This window comes from Danio rerio, chromosome 21 (genome assembly GCF_052040795.2).
Source record: "Danio rerio strain M-AB ecotype USA chromosome 21, GRCz13ab, whole genome shotgun sequence".
NCBI lineage: Eukaryota > Metazoa > Chordata > Actinopteri > Cypriniformes > Danionidae > Danio > Danio rerio.
The window spans coordinates 50,131,426-50,155,376 of record NC_141041.1 but is presented as its reverse complement, the minus strand read 5'-3'; the positions used below and the strand labels follow the sequence as shown (position 1 = coordinate 50,155,376).

Sequence of the window (23,951 nt, the reverse complement as noted above, 5' to 3'; positions counted from 1 at the left end):
CAAAGCACAAGAGCAGAGGAGCGCATCAAAGTTCAAAATAACCTGCCCATCACCGCACGTGTTCATTGGGAAAACAACTTAAATAATGTGCCAGCATTTCTATGTAGAATACTTGTTCCAGGAGCTTACAATAAAGCTAGACGCTGGTAAAATGACACCTCTCGATTGGTTTACTAATCTTGTGTTTTTTAAAATGTGTGTGTGTGTATACTTCCATTTCCAAAGTTACAAGGACTTTATTATGATAAACTGTGCAATTTACATACTTATACATGTACATATGGATACTGCGATAATTGTTTGGATGCAAAGCTCAACATAATTGAGTACACCCCATTTTGAAAACAAATATTTTTATCCATTTCTCTTAGAATATAGGTCATATATTTTGGTGTATTTATATAAAACAGATTTATTAAACAGATATATTTATTAAAATAATATTTTAGGAACCAAACATCTTTAGCGATAGAACAATAATACATTTAACTTTAAATTAAATATTGAGAAAACATTACAAACTACAAATTTTTCAACAAAATTTTACACATTTTTTGTTTCTCTTGAATTATTTATTTATTTATTTATTTATTTATTTATTTATTTATTTATTCATTCATTCATTCATTCATTCATTCATTCATTTATTTATTTATTTATTTATTTATTTATTCATTCATTTATTTATTTATTTATTTATAATTTATATTTTCCCCATACAGTTGAAGTCAGAATTGTTAGCCCCCCTGAATTATTAGACCGCTTGTTTATTTCTCCCCAATTTCTGTTTAACAGAGCGAAGTTTTTTTTAACACATTTCTAATTTTCTAATAAAATATTGAGATTAAAATGTAGCTAAAAGAGGCTAATAATTTTGTCCCTAAAATGGTGTTTGAAAAAATAAAAACTGCTTTTATTCTAGCCGAAATAAAACGAAAAAGACCTTCTGCACAAGAAAAAATATTATCTGACATACTGTGAAAATTTCATTGCTCTGTTAAACATCATTCGGAAAAATTTTTAAAAAGAAGAAAACAATTGGAAGGGGGCTAATAATTTTGACTTCAACTGTATACAATTGTGTGTACTAATTTTGGAACGCTATTATAAGTTATTTAGTTAGATTAGCTCCAGATTTAGCTTCAGTACTGCCTAATCTAATTCATATGCACAAACATAATATAGTTTAGCTTCCTATAGAAAATATTCATCTAAATCAGAGATTTGTGTAGGGTGTGCTTATTTAAGTTGAGCACTGTATGTATTTTGAATGCTTCTGACAACAGTGAGTTGCATGTTTTGTATCTCGCTTCACAAATGTGCAACGGCAGTAAAGCATTTGATTCAATTTAAAAGACCCCCAAGCGCTGTAGCCATACCTCATAGTGTAGAGTAGAGTCCCATTGTCTACCAGTCGCAGAAGTTTATTGGGTGTAGTCATGTTGTGGGCTACTGACTTCTTCCCGTTGTGGAAGAAGGTATCCGGGGTCCAGATCTTGCTTGCGAGCAAGTTGTTAAGTGGAAGGACCTGCATGGGCCCGTCAAACTTCAACCTCTCGTCCCGCCAGCTCTGCCGGAAGAACACATCAATCGTGTACTCCTAAAGGAGAAAGAAAAAAGAGTCAAGACTCTGTCTGACAGCCCTTTTAAAACTTCACTTCACCCCCCAAGTTTCCCCATTGCTCTATCTAATGTCCTCTTAGTGAAAAAGCCTGTGTGAAGCTCTTCTCCAGTCTCAGCAAATGACTCAAGAGCGGGGGGAAACAGATTCTGACTTTCGCAAAGACTTCACATTTAACAGATTGTCCTGTTTGGCTTGGCTTGATTGGTTGAGATGCTTTTCAGTTGCACACTTCAATAATTCATTGCACTTTAAGGAGCGATGCAGCCTTGTCGGTGTGGGATCCTTAAGGCTCCTTCAAAAGTTCAAACTCGAATGATTGCGTTTTCACAGCTGTCGCTGGAGGGAAGAAACAAGCTTTTTTCTTCTTTTTTTTCCCCAAGAGTTATCTCTCTGACCATATTGCCAACATGGCACAGGGGACACTGTCCTCGGTGAACCTTTGCTTAGTTGGAAGTAGAAACCGTCTAAAATCCATAGCATCTTTTCTAGTGATGAATATCGCTCATGTTTTAAAACATCTATTATTGATGATGCAATCCTCTGCAGGTTCTCTATGGGAACAAACATCAAAAGAAATCTTATCTGCTTATGTTTGCTTTTAATAAGTCATCAGATGAGGCAAGAATGAAAATTGTGGGAAAAGAAACATTCTTAAAAAAGAACACACAAATTATATAAATACCACACACACCTTTCCATAAAATGATGTACAAGGTGAATTTCTATAAAAAAAAAATATTACAGTAAAAATACCGTAAAGTTTGTTATGTCAATTTTACGAGAGGTGAAGTTGTAACATTTCCAACAATTAATGTAATGCCGATGAGTGGAAATGATTGAATTTATCAAGACATGACAGTTATTTATTAATAATACTGTATGAAAGGGACTATACAGTAGGAAAACACCAAATTATTAGTACAGAAAATGTTCGGATATTTTCTGATTTGATCGGAAAGTTAAAAACGGGCAAAAATATGAGCTAAAAAAAAAAATAAAAAAGATATCGCCAATGTGTCCTGTGAAGCAGCTTCCGCACTGAATGGGGAAAGCTCTGCGCTATGAAACTCAAACTTTTTAACATTGTTTTTTAGAAAGATGCTAATAAGATGTCTAATATGATTCAATGATTTATGCTAAGCTAAAAGTGCACCCACAACAACCTGAAATTGGAAGGATTGGCTGAACACATTCAACTGTTTAACTCTAGGAAAGCTGTAAAATTCCAATAAAGACATGGCGTGTTCCTGTAAAGCACCACAATAAATATTATAAGAGAAAATTATGGAAAATCTTTTTTTGGTTTTCATACAAAAAAGAAAAATGTATGAAAATATGAGCTGAAAGAAACTGATATTGTCAATGTGTCCTGTGATGTGGCTTCCAGACTGGATGCTGAAAGCACTGCGCTATGAAACTCATTCATTTCATTCATGGCTTGAGGAAAATTATTAAAACTTTTTTAACATTTTGTTTTGAGTAAGATGCTAATGGTCTAATACAATTCAATAATTCTATGCTAAGCTAAAAGTGGCTACACTAGATCCTGAAATTGGCTGAATTGGCTGAATAAACTCAACTGTTTAACTGTAGAAGAGCTGTAAAATAAGAAAAGGTAAAGTGTTCCTGTAAAGCACCACATGAAATATTGTTAGAAAAAAGTGTCTAAATCTTTTGGTTTTCAACCGAAATAGAAAAATGGCAGAAAATATGAGCTGAAAAATATCATCAATGTAAACTCAATCTTTTTTAAACAACTTAAAGAAAATTATTACAACTTTTTAACATTTTTTTTAAAGGAAGATGCTAATGGTTTACTACAATAATAATAAAAAAAATATGCTAAGCAAAGCTAAAAGTGCTCCCACTAGACGTTGAAATTGGCTGAGTTGGCTAAATTACTCAACTGTTTAACTCTAGGGGAGCTGTAAAACTCAAATAAAGACATTGCATGTTCTCGTAAAGCATGCACCACATTAAATATTATTAGAGAAAATGATTAAAAATCCTATTTGGTTCTCACACAAAAAGAAATGGATGAAAACATGAGCTGAAAAAGCAGACATTGTCAATGTGTCCTGTGAAGCGGCTTGCAGTCTGGATGAGGAAAGCACTGTGCTATGAAAATCGTTCATTTCAATGGCTTGAGGAAAGTTATTAAAACTTTTTAACATGTTTTTTAGCAGATGCTAATAGTTTAACACAATTCAATGGTCTATGCTAAGCTAAGCTAAAAGTGTTCCCTTTAGAGCCTGAAATTGGCATTGAATAAACTCAACAGTTTACCTCTAGGGGAGCTGTAAAATCCAAATAAAGCGGGGTGTTCCAGTAAAGCAGCACATTAAATATTATTAGAGAGAGTTATGGAACATTCTCTGTTTTCATTTGAAAGTGAAAAAATGGCAGAAAATATGAGCTGAAAAAACAGATATCGCCAATGTGTCCTACGAGGCAGCTTGCACACTGGATGTGGAGAGCACTGCGCTATGAAACTCATTCATCTTAATGGCTTAAGATTTTTTTTTTTTGAAACTTTAAAAAATAATAATTACGTTGCTAATTGTCTAATGTGATTTAATAATTTATGCTAAGCTATGCTACAAGGGCTCCCACTAGATGCAGAGATTGGCTGAATAGATTAAAAAGATAGTGAAACTCAACTGTTTAACTTTAAGGGAGCTGTAAAATTCCAAAAAACAAAGGTGAAGTGTTCCTGTAAAGCACCACATAAATCATTGAGCAGGAACAGTACCTGAATATTGCAACAGAATATACAACAGCAAACAACTACAGCGCGTCTCTTATGTTTTTTGCATCACAACCCGAGAACTTTGAGGTTTTTGTCACGCCTCACAGCACCCAATTTGCCGGAAAGATATTCCGAAGGCCACAGACGGAAATCCATGTTGCCCAGTCAATCAGAAATGTCAAGATGCTCCAGCACAAAAGGCGGAAAACAAGTCAGATAAAGCCACTCATTACAAGTGCCTTGGAGTTTTTCAGTAGAGGGTTTTCCACGATGGCAGGAGATCATACTGACTGATGCTCAGTGAATGACAGGATCCGGGTTGAGATTGCAGCACTGAAACGTGTTTGCTCCTCAAGTGCACGTCTCTGTACATCATTTATTTAGCGAGCTCCAGACTTCAAGCTCAAGTTGTTTTCAGATTAAAATTCTGCGAGCACTTCGACCCCCCCCCAAAAAAAAATAATAAAGTAGGCTGCGCACCATGAGAAGTAAGAAACCAAGTGAAAGCTGACAACAGATGATATCTACAAATATACATACATATATATATATACAACAGTTCTGTCAGGTTCTTGAATCTGATTGGCTGACAGTTGTGCTATATTTTTCCAGTAACATCACACAAAGGCCTCTTCACTCTTTACCTCTGTGTATTACTCCGCCCACGTACAGCAAGCAACAAGCAGAGACGCTTCAGTTCGACAAATATTCCTGCTGTTAGACAACAAAATGTACTTTTGAGGCTTTTTTAATGGAGAATGTAGTTGTTTAGATTGCAGCTATGCAGTTTATTTGTAAGAATAGTGCCTATTTTAAAATATTTACAATTTCTGAGAGCTCGTCGACGGCCAAAGACTGTTGACATTTGTCTAATAAGCCCTTGTCTTATAAGCCCTTGCTCAGTGTGTTCTCTTGAGCACGAATAAAAAGCTGAAAAATGGAAGCCTCGTGGTTTTTAAGGTGGACCGGATAGAGTCAATAAGAAGCTGCAAATAAGAAGCTGAATTCAGCCTCGTCCCTCCTTATCGCAAACACAACAGCATTCTAGTGAGAAATCAACACACAAACAGCAGCCATAGCACACTGCTACTCGTTGCTAATCGCTTCTCTTTGAAATAGACTGGAAAATTTGCTGCTCGTTGCACCTACAGTCCTGCTACTTTCAAGAGCTTAAGATTTTTTGTAAGCAGCAGAGGTTGCCGCTTTTGCTTTAACCATTCTTTGAACTGATTATTAATAAGGCTAAGGTTAACCGTGTGCGCGCGATTATCATTTTATTATCACACCTGGTATGTTTTTCACCGGCTTTCTTTTGCTTACAGTTATTTTTGTTATTTAATTGTTAATTTTCATCCTTTACAATGACATTGCTTTAATAGGATATTAACTCTTCATTTATTTATAGTTAACTGGTGACCTGGGACCTTTAGCCTGGACAGACTACTGTATATATATATATATATATATATATATATATATATATATATATATATATATATATATATATATATATATATATATATATTTTTTTTTTTTTTTTTTTTTTAATGGCAATTGTTTTTAAGAACATTTTTGTTGAATAATTAGTTAGATTTTGCTTGTGTTGACACATTGTTTAAAAGTTGTGCCAAGGAAATAATTAGTTTGTATTTAGTTAGTTAGTTAGTTTACATCTTTAGTGTTGAGCCCTGAAAAGTCATGTGGAATAAAACTAATTACAACGCGACAACCCATTTAAAAAGCACAACCCATTTTGTGAACACACAAAAAACTTAAATGACAGAGGAGGCATGTGGACATAATACAAAATTTAAATCAAGTAATTTTAGCATGTCAAATTTATGCATATAAAATACTTTTTACTGACAAAATCATGGCCAGTGAAAATGGAAAACTACTAGCCACAGTGGCTGGTAAAAAAAAAAAAAAGTTATCAAACCCTCTATATATTCATAGTTGAAGTCAAAAAATATTATTATTACATTTTATTTTTCAAATATTTCCCAAATGATGTTTAATAGATTCAGAAAATTTTCCCAGTATTTTCTATAATATATATATATATATATATATATATATATATATATATATATATATATATATATATATATATATATATATATATATATATTTTTTTTTTTTTATTCTGGAGAAAGTCTTATTTGTTTTATTTCAGCTAGAAAAAAAGCAATTAAAAATATGTCAATAATAATACAATATTTTTCTACTATTGTGTACAAAACAAACCACTGTTATACAATGACTTGCCTAATTACTTTAATGACTTTAACCCAATTAACCTAGTTAAGCCTTTAAATGTCACTTTAATTTTTCACATCTTGAAGAATATCTAGTCAAATATCATGTACTATCTTCATGGCAAAGATAAAAAAATCAGTTATTTAAAATTATTTATTACCCATTATGTTTAGAAAATGTGTTGAATATTTCAACAAACCAAATAAATAACATTTCATATGCCTATCTGAAAATGCATCGCGTGTAGTGTTGTTTTTCGTCACTATGACAGGCTGGGACACACATTCGACAAGGCCCTGCAATGTAGAGCTGCTTATCAGCAAAAGCGGGATTGGAGCTGGAGCGGAGCGATTACCAAGAGAGAGAGAGAAAAAAAAACACTCAGTCTCTGCACTCCAGCACATTCTCTGAGTTAAGGCTAATTTAATCATCTTCTGTCTTTCTATCTCCAAAATTAACACCTCTACAAATGATTAATATACTTAAAGACTTCTTAAACGCTGTTTAAGACATTTTTTACAGCCTTAAATGTTAATGAATTCAAGATATTGCCATACTGCTTAACAGCCCTTTTGAAGGAGTGTTCAGCCTGGACTTCTCTTTAAAATGCTGAGCTGGAGGTGCTTTATTGATATCCCTTATTTTTGATGCTACACTTTACACATTTTGTTGACTATGAGTTACATTGCAACTACATGTGAACATATTCCCATTAGAACCCAAGTTCAATGGAAATATGAGAGTCACAGAGAGTCAGGACCTCTGTTAAACGTCTCATCCGAAAGACGCACTTACTGGGCAGTATAGAGTCCCCATCAATATACTGGGGCATTAGGACCCACACAGGCCGCAGGTTGAGCGCCCCCTGCTGGTCTCACTAACAACTCCTACAGCAGCATCACAGCATGCCCATGTGGTCTCCCATCCAGGTACTGACCAAAATTAACTAAAGTTAATCCAAAATTTACACATCTACAAATTATTACAATAATTAAAGACTTCTTAAATGTTGTTGAGGACTTTTTTTACATTCAAAATATTGCCATACTGCTTAACAGTCCCTTTAAAGGAGTGTTTCAGACTGAAATTTTGTTAACATACATGTTAACATATCCTCATCAGAACCTAGGCTCATTGGAAACATACAACTTGTGTACATGGAGAACTTTCATTAGGATAATATTAAAGTAAAAAAGCTGTAACATTAATTCTGACACCTTTCCAGAATGTAAAGTAGTAGATTTACCAATATTTGGAGGATTTCTGGTGTGTGTGAATAGTGAATTACTAAACTGTAAAGTAATTACAGTTAATACTGTGTAAAAGCCACTGTTGTATAAAGAGGGAATGCGCTAAATTATTATTAGAGAAAAGTACATTTTATTTACATAGCACTATTATACACAACCAAAGGTTGATAAATGTGCTGCACAATACAAATCACAAAGAAAAAGTATAAAATTATAGCTAAAACAAACAATTCTCACTGATAAAATGCCAAATCAATAAGGTAAGTTTTCAACTTACATTTAAAAACAGACAGAGATAATATAGACCTAACACAGAGGGGCAGAGCATTCCACAAGGCAGGACCAGCTACTGCGAAAACCCGGTCACCCCTGCATTTCAGCCTCGACTTTGGGATCTTTAATAGTGTCTGGTTAGATGACAGAAGAAAGACCGACCAGGGGTGCGTTTCCCAAACAACGACTTAAAGTAGGAATGCACCAAATTATTATAAGAGAAAAGAATCAAACATTTTCGGTTTTAATTGAAAAGTGAAAATTGGAAAATATGAGCTAAAAAAAAAAACAGATGCTATCACTGCGCCGTGTGAAAAGGCTTTCAGACTGGACTTGGAAAGCACTGCGCTATGAAATTCATTCTCTACAATAGCTTAAGGAAGATTATTATAACTTTTTAAAAACATTTTTGAGTAAGATGCTAATGGTCTCATCTGATTCAATGATTTATGCTAAGCTAAACTAAAACTTTTCTTGTTAGACACAGAGAATGGCTGAATATATTAAAAAAATGGTAAAACTCCACAGTTTAACTTAACTTTTTATTTCAGCATGTTCTCATTAGAACCCAGACTCATTGGAAATATGTGCCCAGGGCTATGTTTTTACGAACTGTCAAATAAGACGCTTCATCTACGCCTGCTTGCAGTTTTTGCTAACAAATCCACTAGAGGGTGCTGTGCAAAATGAAAAAATGTCAAATACAGAGCTGCGTTTTCTCTTGCATGTCATTTACATGTAGACGTGCTTAAATGCATTGAGCTGCTGCCATATGATTGCCTGATAAGAAATTTGCGTTAATGAGCAGTTGGACAGGTGTACCTAATAAAGTGGCCGGCGTTGCTTTTTGTCTTAAATAATACTACGACAAAAATCAGAAATGACGTTGATGAATGGTGTGCTGCACTTCTCCTTCTGCTCCCTTTTAATTCCTAATTTGCATATGCTTTATAATAAAACAAATATTTGTTTATACTGAGCACCTGATGTTCCCTAGAGGTAGATGTTAACTTGCGAGTCAGCACTAACATGGTTTCCGCAGCATGGTTTCATAAAGTTATAAATAAATCTAGCGCTGCTGCTTCAAGGCAGACTGCAACGGGACAACAAGCAGAAGTTTGCTGTTAATGAGAATGACTGTGACAAGGTGATGGAGAAGGGAATCTGTCGCTTTGAAATATGATCAGACAAGCACTGATGTTTCTACAGTACAACTCAGAGACAGGCTCATTGGCTTAAAGACTGTTTAGAGCAATATAATGTCTTTCAAGAGTTTTACAGACTTTGTTGACCTTTCACAGACAAATCCAAATCAGAAAAAGTTCATTCATTCATTCATTCATTCATTCATTCATTCATTCATTCATTCATTCATTTTTGCTTAGTGCCTTTATTAATCAGGGGTTAGGATTATACTTATTCATTCATTCATTCATTCATTCATTCATTCATTCATTCATTCATTCATTCATTCATTCATTCATTCATTTTGGCTTAGTGCCTTTATTAATCAGGGGTTAGGATTATACTTATTCATTAATTAATTAATTAATTAATTAATTAATTAATTAATTCATTCATTCATTCATTCATTCATTCATTCATTCATTCATTCATTCATTCATTCATTCATTCTATTTTTGGCTTAGTGTCTTTATTAATCATGGGTTAGGGTTCTACTCATTCATTAATTTTCTTTTTGGCTTAGTGTATTTATTTATCAGGGGTTATGGTTAGGGTTCTGTTCTGTTCCATTCATTCATTCATTCATTCACTCATTCATTCATTCATTCATTCATTCATTCATTCATTCATTCATTCATTCTTTTTGGCTTAGTGTCTTTATTAATGATGGGTTAGCGTTCTACTCATTCATTCATTCATTCATTCATTCATTCATTCATTCATTCATTCATTCATTCATTCATTCATTCATTCATTTTCTTTTTGGCTTAGTCAATTCATTTATCAGGGTTATGGTTAGGGTTCTATTCATTTATTAATTCATTCATTCATTCATGCATTCATTTTCTTTTTGGCTTAGTGTATTTATTAATCATGGGTTAGCATTCTACTCTTCATTCATTCATTCATTCATTCATTTTCCTTTTGGCTTAGTGTATTCATTTATCAGGGGTTATGGTTAGGGTTCTATTCATTCATTCATTCATTCATTCATTCATTCATTCATTCATTCATTCATTCATTTATTTTCTTTCTGGCTTAGTCAATTCATTTATCAGGGGTTATGGTTAGGGTTCTATTCATTTATTCATTCATTCATTCATTCATTCATTCATTTTCTTTTTGGCTTAGTGTCTTTATTAATCATGGGTTAGCGTTCTACTCTTCATTCATTCATTCATTCATTCATTCATTCATTCATTTTCCTTTTGGCTTAGTGTATTCATTTATCAGGGGTTATGGTTAGGGTTCTATTCATTCATTCATTCATTCATTCATTCATTCATTCATTCATTCATTCATTCATGCATGCATGCATGCATGCATTCATTCATTCATTCATTCATTCATTCATTTTTTTAGCTTAGTGTCTTTATTAATCCAGGGTCGCCACAGCGGAAAGAACCACCAACTTATCCAGCATATGTTTTATGCAGCAGATGCCCTTCCTGCTGCAACCCATCACTGGGAAACACTTAAACAGTACCATTCACACTCATTCACTACGAACATTTTAGCTTATCCAATTCACCTATAGCAGAAACCCACGCCAACATGGGAAGAACATGCAAACTCCAAACAGAAACGCCAGCTGACACAGCCGAGGCTCGAAACAGTGACCTTCTTGCTGTGAGGCCACAACACTCCTTAATGCCGATGTTACATGTTTTAAGTACTTATAGTAATTCTAAATAATTATGCATAATTACAGTAATCAAACTCTAAACTTTAAACCCTAACCATTTTGCAAGTACATGTCATTCATTAATATTACTCAATAGTTAAACGAATAGTTACACTTTAACTAGGACATCTTAAAATAAAGTGTGACCACACATTAATTTTTATTCTGTCAGCCGAAATATCCGCTCTGGCTAACTTAACCCGAGTTTCAGAAAGCACAGCGGCTCCTGCAAAAGAGTTACAAGGCCTATTAGAGCGAGCCGACAGTCCGTACAGTGGCTGGGAATCAGATCAGATGTCAGGAATAAAGTTACAGAGTGCAAACATTGTCAGACTAACTGTCTGGCACCATGCAAAGGTCTCTAATGAGAAGTGAAGTAGTCGCGAGACTGTCACAGCGCTCAGCTTTAATTACCTGATTGTAATGCAGCACTATTGCAGACACCTAGAAATCGCACATCTGTCAGACTCTGTTAGCAGAGATGGAATCGGGACGCTGAAATGAATGTCTTTACATGCCTGCTTTTGTCCAGAGCTCAGCCAAGAAAGGGTCACCAATCATTACACAAGCGTCAGACTTTGCGTTTAATTCCAATGTATTAAAGTCAAAATGCAGATGTTGAATTCAGTGCTTGCTTATGTACATGCAGGTAAAGTCAGAATTATTAGACCCCTGAATATTTTCTCCTGAACACATTTTTAACCCTAATAGTTTAATAACTCATTTCTAATAACTTTTTTCTTCTCTTTGTCATGATGAAAGCACATAATATTTGACTAGATATTCTTTTATATATTTTTAAGGCTTTACTAGAGTAATTAGGGTAAAGTTAGGGTAATTAGGGTAATGATTCTCTGTAAATACTGTCAGTTCTGACCATCCCAAAACTGCAGACTAGTTTTACAGTAAAGCTGAAAACAACTCATCCGGACTGCAACTTTTTTGTAAAAACATCATGATGAATACAAAGAAGATCTCTGACCTCTGTCTGTTTGCGCTCGCATAAAAAAGTCAAATAAAATACAATTGTATACAGTTTTAAAGAAAATATTACACAATTTCAAAATTTTCTTAATTTTCTTAAAATTCTCTTAATGCTTACTGGATTACTGTATGTTTTAAAATAAAATAAATTAAAACAAAAATGCCTGTTTTACTTACAAATAGAAACCTCATAATTCTAACTTTATATATTTACAAATAACATAAATTAAAATAAAATAAAATAAAATAAAATAAAATAAAATAAAATAAAATTAAATTAAATTAAATTAAATTAAATTAAATTAAATTAATTGGAAACCCATATTGATAACTTTATAAAATATAATAAAATAAATAAATAAATAAATAAATAAATAAAATAAAATAAAATAAAATAAAATTCTAAATTCTAAATAATTACACAAAAAAATAAAATAAAATAAAACAAAACTTGCCTGTATTACTTACCATTGAAAAACCCATAATGCTAACTTTATATATTTAAAAACTAAATAAAATAAATGAACAAATAAACAAACAAACCAATAAATAAATAAATAAATAAATAAATAAATAAATAAATAAATAAATAAATAAATGCATGTATTACCCATTAAATTACCTATTAAATTAAATACCATTTGAAAACACAAAATGCTAACTTTATACATAAAAATACAAATAAATCAATCAATCAATAAATAAGTAGATAGATAGATAGATAGATAGATAGATAGATAGATAGATAGATAGATAGATAGATAGATAGATAGATAGATAGATAGATAGATAGATAGATAGATAGATCCCAATGCTTAATTTAAATATTAAATAATAAAATAAAATAAACCAAATAGTAATAAAAAATAAATTAATGTAATTACATTCAAATTAAATATAATTTGAAAACACACAATGATAACTGAATACATTAGAAACAAAGCAAAATAAAATGAATTAAAATAAAACAAAAATAAACAAATGAACTAACAAACTAATTAATTAACTAATTAAAACAAAACAAACTATTACTTACCATTGGAAAACACACAATGCTAACTGTGTACATTAAAAAATAAAATTTAATATTTTTCTTGCATTTCACCTTCCCCCCCCAAAAAAAATGCTCATTTGTAAACGCTAGTAATAGTCTTCCTTTATCAAATCATGGCAAAAATAATATAAATCAGTAATCAGAAATGAGATAGTAAATCTATTATGTGCTGAGAAAACAGAGATTAGGGGAAAAATACAAAAGAAGTCAAATTTAACAGGAGACATATTAATTCTGACTTCAACTGTATATTGCAGGTTCATTAACAGTAAGCCTGTCTTTCCTTTGGCAGACTCTTGCTGTATTTGTGGATGTGTTCTGCCTTTGAGGACTGACCACACTGAGCTCTTTTGATATGTGCTACTTCACGGTTTTTATGGGATGTATTTTCTCCATGTTAACCTCCCCTGGGGGCAGATGTGGTCTCTGCAGGGCTTCCACTGCGCAGAAAAAAAAGAGCGACTGATTTCCAGATCTGTCCTTCAGGCCCCATGAGGTATAAATGACCACACTGAGCATTGGGAAGGTTACGATTTTACCCAGCACTCAGTAGCTTGCCAAAAAAACTTGCTTAAAAAAAGGCTCAACATTGTAGCCTTATATTTATTTGTCTTTTATTAAGTAATTTAGTTTTGTCTTCATGTTTCCTTCCTTATTTCCCACCATGTGCTCCCAGAGATTTTCCAGCTACGGATTGACGTAAATGTCTTTATTGCTTACCAATAGAAAACTAATAATGCCGTAACACTTTAGGTCACAATTTATGATACTAACTACTGGATTATTACTTACTACTGAACTGTATTTTACTGTAGGACAGTTATGTAGTATACTCACTGGCCACTTCATTAGGTACACCTTGCTTATACTGGGTTGGACCCCCTTTTGCCTTAACACATTGTGGTATAGGTTCAACAAGGTACTGGAAATGTTCCTCAGAGATTTTGCTCTATATTGACATGATAGCATCACACAGTTGCTGCAGATTTGTCGGCTGCACATCCATGATGCCAATCTCCCGTTCCACCACATCCCAAATCTGCTCTATTGGATTGAGATCTGGGGGCTGTGGAGGTCATTTGAGTACAGTGAACTCATTTTTATGTTCATGAAACCAGTTTGAGAGGACTCGTGCTTTACAGCATAGTGCGTTATCCTGCTGGAAGAAGCCATCAGAAGATGGAGACACTGTGCTCATAAAGGGATGGACATGGTCAGCAACAATACTCAGGTAGGCTGTGGCGTTGACATGATGCTCAATTGGTACTAATGGACCCAAAGTGTGCCAAGAAAATATCCCCCACACCATTACACCACCACCACCAGCCTGAACCGCTGACACAAGGCAGGATGATCCATGCTTTCATGTTGCTGATGCCAAATTCTGACCTGACCATCTGAATGTGTCAGCAGAAATGGAGACTCATCAGAGCAGGCAACGTTTCTCCAATCTTCTACTCTCCAGTTTTGGTGAGCCTGTGTGAATTATAGTCTCAGTTTCCTGTTCTTAGCTGACAGGAGCGGCACCCGGTGTTAGTCAAGTTGAATCATTAAAGCAGTTCTGTTTGATTTCCTGTGTCTCTTTGTGGCATATTTGCAGTTTCTGCACAAGAGCGCCTTCTGGCTTTCAGAAGACATCTGATCACAGAGCTGTGTTTTCCTGACAAGATGTGCATGACAGCATGACGTTTCCATCCATTTCCATGACCTTTTTGGAATATCACATAAAAAAACTGCTTAATGGAAATTACAAGATGTGCATCTATTTTGAAATTGGGAATAAATAACATATGCATACAGCTGGGTAGTATAAACCTTTTTATCCGACAAGAAAAAAATGCTAATAAACTATGATGGAAACACACTTACTGAATAAATTCCAGCATGCATATTAATATAGTGATGTGATTTAGTTTGAACCGATCATGCTTCTGGACACTGTTAACATAGGGCTTCCTTTTAGCACTGTATAGTTTTCACTGGCATTTGTGGATGTAACTACGTATTGCGGTATACTTGACAAAGGTTTGCCGAAGTAGTCCTGAGCCCATGTGGTGATCTGGCTTATGGATGAATGAGGATCCTCGATGCAGCGTCACCTGAGGGATCGGAGATCATCGCGCGCTTGTCCTTTACACACTGAAATTTCTCCAGATTCCTTCAATCTTTTGATGATGTTCTGCACTGTTCGGTCCTCTCTTTCTTTGAGGAACATTGCTTTTAAACATGTCAATAATTTTCTCACATATTTGTCAGCAAACTGGCGATCCTCGGGCCCTCTTTGCCTTGCTGCTTTTGTACCAACTCATAATTACAATCAGCAGCTGACATCATTTGTTTCAAATCACATCATTATTCAACCAATTTACCTGATTACTGTCCTAAACTGCTCCTGTCACCACTACGAAGAGGCCTGAATGACAGGAATGGATTCATTCATTCATTTTCTTGTCGGCTTAGTCCCATTATTAATCTGGGGTCGCCACAGTGGAATGAACCGCCAACTTATCCAGCAAGTTTTTACGCAGCGGATGCCCTTCCAGCCGCAACCCATCTCTGGGAAACATTCACACACACACTCATATACTACGGACAATTTAGCCTACCCAATTCACCTGTACCGCATGTGTTTGGACTGTGGGGGAAACCGGAGCACCCAGAGAAAACCCACGTGAACGCAGGGAGAACATGCAAACTCCACACAGAAATGCCAACTGAGCTGAGGTTCGAACCAGCGACCCAGCGACCTTCTTGCTGTGAGGCGAACGTTGCCCTGACAGGAATGGATGTATATTTATATATGAAATGAAGTTGACCAGACAAAACATCTAATATTTTGTGTTCATATTGTCTGCAATGAAATTTGCTCAAAGTAAATTTAGAAATGACTACTTTCTTCTTTTATTTGCGTTTTCCATACTCTCCCAACTGTCTTGAGCATCTGTCTGCACTCCCAAAGAGCGTCTCACTCCTCTAAAAGCCACCGCAATGCATTCATTGCTTCTCGGCTTCATCTTCTGATATGCAACTCATTTATTAGAGAAGACAAAAGACCACAGTGTCTTCTCCAACCACACAGAACTACATTATTTCTGTCTGAAATTTGCTCCATTTCATCGGGAAGTGGCTATTTTGTTCTCTTTGATTGAAACGGTGCTTCATTTGCAAATGCTTTATGCAATTTTAAAATTTTGCATACAAGTTTAATTCACTTTTTTGGATGGAAGCATGGCTATTCAAAGCTCTTCCTGAATCACGAGTTCAATTTTATTTTAATTAATCACGCAGCTCTAATATCCATGCAGTGTCTGACATGTAAATTCCACTACAGGTGAATTATTAGCCCTCTTTGAATTGTTTTATATTTTTTTAAGTATTTCCCAAATTATGTTTATCAGAGCTAGGAAATTTTTTACAGTATGTCTGATAATATTTTTTCTTGTGGAGAAAGTCTTATTTGTTTTATTTTGGCTATGAAAAAAGCAGTTTGTAATTTTTTTAAACACCATTTTAGGGACAAAATATTTAGGAATATTTTTTTTCCTGATAGTCTACAGAACAAACTATCATTATACAATAACTTGCCTAATTACTCTAACCTGCCTAGTTACCCTAATTAACCTAGTGAAGCCTTTAAATGTAACTTTAAGCTGTATAGAAGTGTCTATAAAATTTCCAGTAAAATATTATTTACTGTCATCATGACAAACATAAAATTAATCAGTTATTAGAAATGAGTTATTAAAACTATTATGATTAAAGATGTGCTGAAAAAAAATCTGCTCTCCGTTAAACAGAAATTGGGGAAAAAATAAACAGGCGTGCTAATAATTCAGGGGGGCTAATAATTCTGACTTCAACTGTACCTTGTGCCTATAGCTCTCAAAGGTGACCCCTAGTGTTGTTTTCTCAAAACAGAGCCTTGCGAAGCATGCAGCAATGTAATCCAATCTTTTACGACGGCTGAGAGGAAGGGGATTCTTTGTAATTTGCAATGTTAAGCAGCTATTTTGGATATTTATGAACTACATTAGCAGGCGAAATTTGTTAAGGGCGCGAGCTGTTATTTAGTCACTGATTGTTCGCGAGGTCTGTAGAGATGAAGGTGTTTATCGCTTGTCAAATATGATTACTATCAATTTGTTCGTGCCAAAATAAAATATTGTTTCTTCATTAGTCTGTTTCTTTGCTGCTTCAATAAGCGGCGTCATGTGGACTCGAGAATATTGTGCTCTTAAAAAGTGTCCTCAAGCATTTGATTTCATGCAGTTGCTTGCTTTACTTGGAGATTATCAAGAGAAAAGCCAGTGCATGCCCTGTTATAAAGAGCGCATCTTTATAAGTATTGTCTGTAATGTGATTTTGTTTGCTCCATAATTAAGCAGTCCCTTTGGAGTTACGGACAAATTATGGACTGTCCCTTTGGAAAGCATCTGTGGTGTGCTATTGTCAGGCTCAACAATCAGAATGAACCACTGAGAGAGTGCAAAACCTTTCAAAACCTGCTCATTCATCTTCAATGCATTTCAAAAAGCATTTGTGAACAGTATAATGTTTTACAGCGGCCCTGAATCATTTAACATGCAGGTTTTGTCAGAACTGCACTGTATTTTTCAGTGGCGGAGCTACAATTTTTTACATGGCCACTGCTTTTTCAGGGAGTCCACAAACACACACACACACACGCAGGCACACACACACCCAAATCTACTTCATTACCAACATATAATACAAAATACAAAAAGTAAAAAAATTAAAATAATAATAATTTAAATACAAATAATTTACTCATCATCTAGTCACTTTGTTGCATCGTATATTAAACATAATAACTTAAACATTCAGGGCTGGAAATAAATAAATCAGCCCTGGTATTTTGGACCAAAGTGGCCCACTACACACAATCAAAATGCTACCCATCTGTGCACGCCCTTGAATATGTTTACCAACTCCTATTCTATAAAAGCACAAAAGCCATGCATAGGAAATAATGAATTGACATTTAAAAACCTAAATAATGTAATTTATTATTATAGTACAATTATAATCCACACTGGAAGTCCGTCCTGTGTGTGCCTGTGTGTTTTGAGGAAGCCTATATTAAATAACGAACTTAACAAAAACTGCCTGCTGATGCACAAAGTCAGTGGTCACCAAACTTGTTCCTGGAGGGCCGGTGTCCTGCAGATTTTAGCTCCAACCCTAATCAAACACACCTGGACAAGCTAATCAAGGTCTCACTAGGTAGACTTGAAACATCCAGGCAGGTGTGTTGAGGCAAGTTGGAGCTAAATCCTGCAGGGACACCGGCCCTCCAGGACCGAGATTGGTGACCCCTGCACAAAGTTGATATTTATTAGTAAAATAAAAGTAAATAATAAACACTTTGTATCAGAGACCCTTAAAATGTTTAAGTGAAACATCAAAAATAGGTTAAAGATTGTATATAGACAATCAAATGTACTTAAACGATTTTAAAAACTGCAACAAATATTTGTTTGGGCCCGAACTACACCATGTCATAAAGTGTGAATGATCTTTGACTGGTTTCCTGAACATGAAAATGAGTTCACTGTACTCAAATGGCCTCCACAGTCCCCAGATTTCAATAGAGCACCTTTGGGATGTGGTGGAATGGGAGAGTTGCTTTTATCGATGTGCGGCCAGCAGATCTGCAGCAACTGTGTGATGCTATCATGTCAATATAGAGCAAAATCTCTGAGGAATATTTCCAGTGCCTTGTTGAATCTACGCCACGAAAGATTAAGGCAGTTCTGAAGGCAAAAAGGGGCCCAACCTCAAACTAGCAAAGTGTACCTAATAAAGTGGCCAGTGTGTACATAATGTCCGGCTTATACACAACTCCTAAACTTTTCTGACTTTGATTGAAATGCAATAGTGTGCACTTTTTTAAAGCTTCCTTGAAACTATAATTATTGCGAAAAGCGCTACACAAATACACTTGAATTGTACTGACTGACTGATTTTACTCAGGCGGCGCAGTGGCGCAGTAGGTAGTGCTGTCGCCACACAGCAAGAAGGTCGCTGGTTCGAACCTCGGCTCAGTTGGTGTTTCTGTGTGGAGTTTGCATGTTCTCCCTGCGTTCGCGTGGGTTTCCTCTGGGTGCTCCGGTTTCCCCCAAAGTCCAAAGACATGCGGTACAGGTGAATTGGGTAGGCTAAATTGTCCTAGTGTATGAGTGTGTGTGTGAATGTGTGTGTGGATGTTTTCCAGAAATGGGTTCCGGTTGGAAGGGCATCAGCTGTGTAAAAACTTGTTGGATAAGTTGGCGGTTCATTGCGCTGTGGCGACCCTGGATTAATAAAGGGACTAAGCTGACAAGAAAATGAATGAATTTACTTAATTTTACTTCACTGACTGAGCGTCTGTGAATTTTGTGTATACAAAAATATGCAATTTAATTGCCAAAGTCTCCCCAACGAGAATAAAGAACCCAGAGAGCATGAACAAATGAGGCTCTGTAAGTTACCAGCTCCGTGTTTTTGGAGAATATTTCAGCCATTGCGCTAATTGTGAAATTTTTAAACCCTGTTTCAGTGGGCTTTCTTTAGCCGTTTAATTACAGCTCTCCTCGTTCTGTTTCAGCTTTTCCCACAGCCCTTTCCGCGCTCTTAAGAATTTACTTTATCCCTTTTAAGTCATCTGTATTAATTATAGCACATGGAATGTGTTAATTATGGCAGCCAAAGCTCGATGGGGAAGGAAAAAGTGGAAGAACAAAAAAAAAAAGCAGCGCATTGCAGTTTGTTTAATCAAGAATTAAGCATCCTTGCTTCAAGTTTCGGACTTGAAAGTGTATAATCTCACTTTATCATTATCGACAATGCAGTGTCTTAAAGTCTTGATCACCAACTTCATCCCACCCAAAAAATAAAAATCATACAACCATTCTTCCAAGAGAAGAGCCCTCTCAAAATATGATTAATTTATAGATCAAAACTCAAGTGCTTGAAGTCTACTTGATCCATGCAAGTCACACAAGAGAGGACGGAAAAGCTGTCTTTCTGCTTGCCTTGCTGGGGCACTGGGTTGCGACCTACTTTTGAGAAGAATAAATGAGAGGCGGGAAACCCCAGGAGAAGAGAGTTCTACCTGAAGACGCTCCAGCAACAAGCTCCGGATGGGCTCAAAACTGGAGGCCGCGGGGTTGTGGCGTAGCATGCTAAGCTAATGAGCTGTGAGATGTAAGTGTGTGGGGATTTGTCAACCCCAAATGAAAGGTGTTGATAACGCTAAGCCGCTTCAAAGAGTGGGGGCGGGGGCTCTTCAGAGCTTAAGTGGGAATGGAGTTTTAGTTTTTATCCCGACTGCAGCTCTGCAGGCCGAGAGGACAGTGTGACCACTTGAGCTGCTCTTCAGAGGGATGCTGAGAGAAAACAAAAACACTCAATATCTGGCTAAGTCTTTAGCCTTTTAAGATAGATGGGCAGTCTGAACATTAAAGGCACAGTATGTCATTTTGTCCACTAGAGGGCATGTATTCACAACAAACAAAGGCGTAGATTGATGACTCTGATTGTGGAATCATGAAAGCTGTGGTCTTCACCATCATACGGGATTCCTGCAGAAATCATGTTGATGATGAGTAACGGATGGATGGATGGACGGATGGATGGATGGCTGATTGGATGGATGGGTCAGTGGATGTATCAGTGAATGGATGGATGGATGAATGGATGAATGGGTGGGTTTGTGAATGAGTGACGTTTCGGTTGATTGGATGGATGGGTGGATGTATCATGGATAGAAGGATGGATGGATGGATGGATGGATGGAGGGATGGATGGTGGGATGGATGAATCATTCTGATCAGTGGGTTGATGAATGGATTGATGGATGGGTGGGTTTGTGGGAGAATGGATGTAATGATTGGATGGATGGTTGATTGAATTTGACGGGTGGATGGATGGATGGGTGGGTGAGTGGATGAATGGGTGGGTTGGTGGGTTGTGGATGGATGGATGAATGGGTTGGTGGATGTATCGTTGGATGGATGAAAAGTTGATTAAATGGATGGGTGGGTGGATGGGTGGGTGGATGTATCGACGGATGGACAAATAGATGGATGGGTGAATGGGTGGGTGGGGAATGGATGAATTGATGAATTGGTGGGTGGATGAATGGATTGATGGATGAATAGATGGATGGGTGGGTGGGTTTGTGGGTGAATGGATATGATGGATGGATGGATGGATGGATGGATAGATGAATGAATAGATGGGTGGATGGACAGATGGATGAATGGATGGGAAGGATGTATGGATGTATGGGTGGATGGGTGGGTGGGTGTACAGGTGGATGGATGGATGGATGGATGAATAGATGGTTGGGTGGATGGAAATGATCAATGGATGGATGGATGGATGGATGGATAGATGGATGAACTGATGGGAAGGATGTATGGATGTATGGATGGATGGGTGGGTGGGTGTACAGGTGGATGGATGGATGAATAGATGGATGGGTGGGTGGGTTTGTGGGTGAATGGATATGATGGATGTATGGATGGATGGATGCATAGATGCATGAATGGATGGGTGGATGGATGGATGAATGGATGGGCAGGATGTATGTATGGATGGATGGATGGATGGATGCATAGATGCATGAATGGATGGGTGGATGGATGGATGAATGGATGGGCAGGATGTATGTATGTATGGATGGATGGATGGATGCATAGATGCATGAATGGATGGGTGGATGGATGGATGAATGGATGGGCAGGATGTATGTATGTATGGATGGATGGATGGATGCATAGATGCATGAATGGATGGGTGGATGGATGGATGAATGGATGGGCAGGATGTATGAATGGATGGATGGGTGGGTGGGTGTACAGGTGGATGGATGGATGGGAGGGTGAGTGGATTTGTGGATGGATGTTTGGATGCATAGACGCATGGATGGATGGATGCTTGAATGGGTGGACAGATGAATGGATGGACTAGCTGATTGACTAATTGACTGTTTGGTAATGGAATAACAATTATCGCTTACTCATTTAACTAATTGATTGATTGATTTGGGAGAGGAATACATAACAATACTATATACACACTTTATTTTAAGGTACAATACTGTTAACTAATCATTTATAGTAATAAACATACTTAACATACATAACAAGAATGTTCATTTATTTCCACATGGGTATTATTTAAATCATTTTGATCATTACAATGTTCTGAAACTCACTGAACAGTAAACAGGATCTTTCCCATCAGCATTTACTCTAGATATACTAACCTCTGCATATGAGAACAGGCCACCTTACATTGTCTCCTAATTGAAGCTAGTTTGAGTGTGTTTGTGTGAGCAGCAGAGTAGGCTGATCTGCTCTCCAGTCATCCACATCACAGCTCTTATCTGCAGGGCACAGACTCTACAACACTGCCTGCGTGGTGCCAACTAACGAGACTCAAGCTACTTCGCAAAATTGTGCTGGGAAGAATCTGCACACCTAAAAATGCGCTTAGATGCTCAAAAGGGAAGCCGACGAGCTCAGAAAGCACGCAGAGACAACAGGCAGACAGCTGCGAGTTTGCTAATGTTTTCGGAGTGGAACGGCGTCCAACGAAGCGATCAATCTCTAATGATCTGTTTAATTCACTTCAATTCAGCCAACCTCTTTAATCCACTTAAGCAAGCGAACGGAGATTTTATTTGCAGGAAAGAAGTGAGGAGAAATCAGAGGCTGTGAAATCTGTGCTGCACAAACCTATCTCTGAAAGAAACACTTTTTGCAGCTTTTGTTTTTGATTGGAGTGTAATGCAATTAAGGGAAGCCATGTCTTTAAAAAAATCATAATAAAATAAGATTAATTTATTAAAAGGTATTTTAATTTAATTCCAGAATTAATTTATTAAAAGGTAACCAACCTTTGGATTTGTGGATTTGTCATCTGAATTGTACAACAGAACGTACCCTGATTTACGTATTTCAGAGTCGCAAAAGTGTAGACAGCACCCTCTAGTAGATTTGTCATCTGAAACGTACAACAGAACGTACCCTGATTACCATAATTCAGTCGCAAAAATTGTAGACAGCACCCTCTAGTGGATTTGTCACCTGAAATGTAAAACAAAACGTACCCTAAATAATGTATTTCAGAGTAACAATAATGCAGACAGCGCCCTCTAGTGGATTTTTCATCTGAAATGTACAACAGAACGTACCCTGATTAACGTATTTCAAAGTCGCAAAAATTGTAGACAGCATCCTCTAGTGGATTTTTCATCTGAAACGTACAACAAAACGTACCCTGATTAATGTATTTCAGAGTAACAATAATGCAGACAGCGCCCTCTAGTGGATTTTTCATCTGAAATGTACAACAGAACGTACCCTGATTAATGTATTTCAGAGTCGCAAAAGTGTAGACAGCACCCTCAAGTGGATTTGTTATCTAAAACGTACAACAGAACGTACCCTGATTAATGTAATTCAGAGTCGCAAAAATTGTAGACAGTATCCTCTAGTGTATTTGTCAACTGAAATGTACAACAGAACGTACCCTGATTAACGTAATTCAGAGTCTCAAAAGTGTAGACAGCGCCCTTTAGTGGTTTTGTCATCTGAAACATACAACAAAACGTACCCTGATTAACGTATTTCAGAGTTCGAAAAGTGTATACAACGCCCTCTAGTGGATTTGTCAACTGAAATGTAAAACAAAACGTACCCTAAATAATGTATTTCAGAGTAACAAAAATGCAGACAGCGCCCTCTAGTGGATTTGTCATCTGAAACGTCCAACAAAATGTAACCTAAGTAACATATTTCATAGTCGCAAAAGTGTAGACAGCGCCCTTTAGTGGAATTGTTATCTGAAATGTGCAACAAAACATACCCTAAGTAACA

The 23,951-nt window shown here is 36.2% G+C and overlaps 1 protein-coding gene across 2 annotated transcripts in view; it reads right to left on the bottom strand.

The window, feature by feature from the left end:
• gabra3 (gamma-aminobutyric acid type A receptor subunit alpha3) overlaps nucleotides 1–23,951 on the bottom strand; it is a 322,972-nt gene that overhangs the window by 134,466 nt on the left and 164,555 nt on the right. For both annotated transcript variants that reach the window (XM_087301935.1, XM_087301936.1), the window contains exon 5: nucleotides 1,380–1,600. In XM_087301935.1, the coding sequence (XP_087158061.1) occupies nucleotides 1,380–1,600 (221 nt within the window). The remainder of the gene's footprint in view (nucleotides 1–1,379; nucleotides 1,601–23,951) is intronic.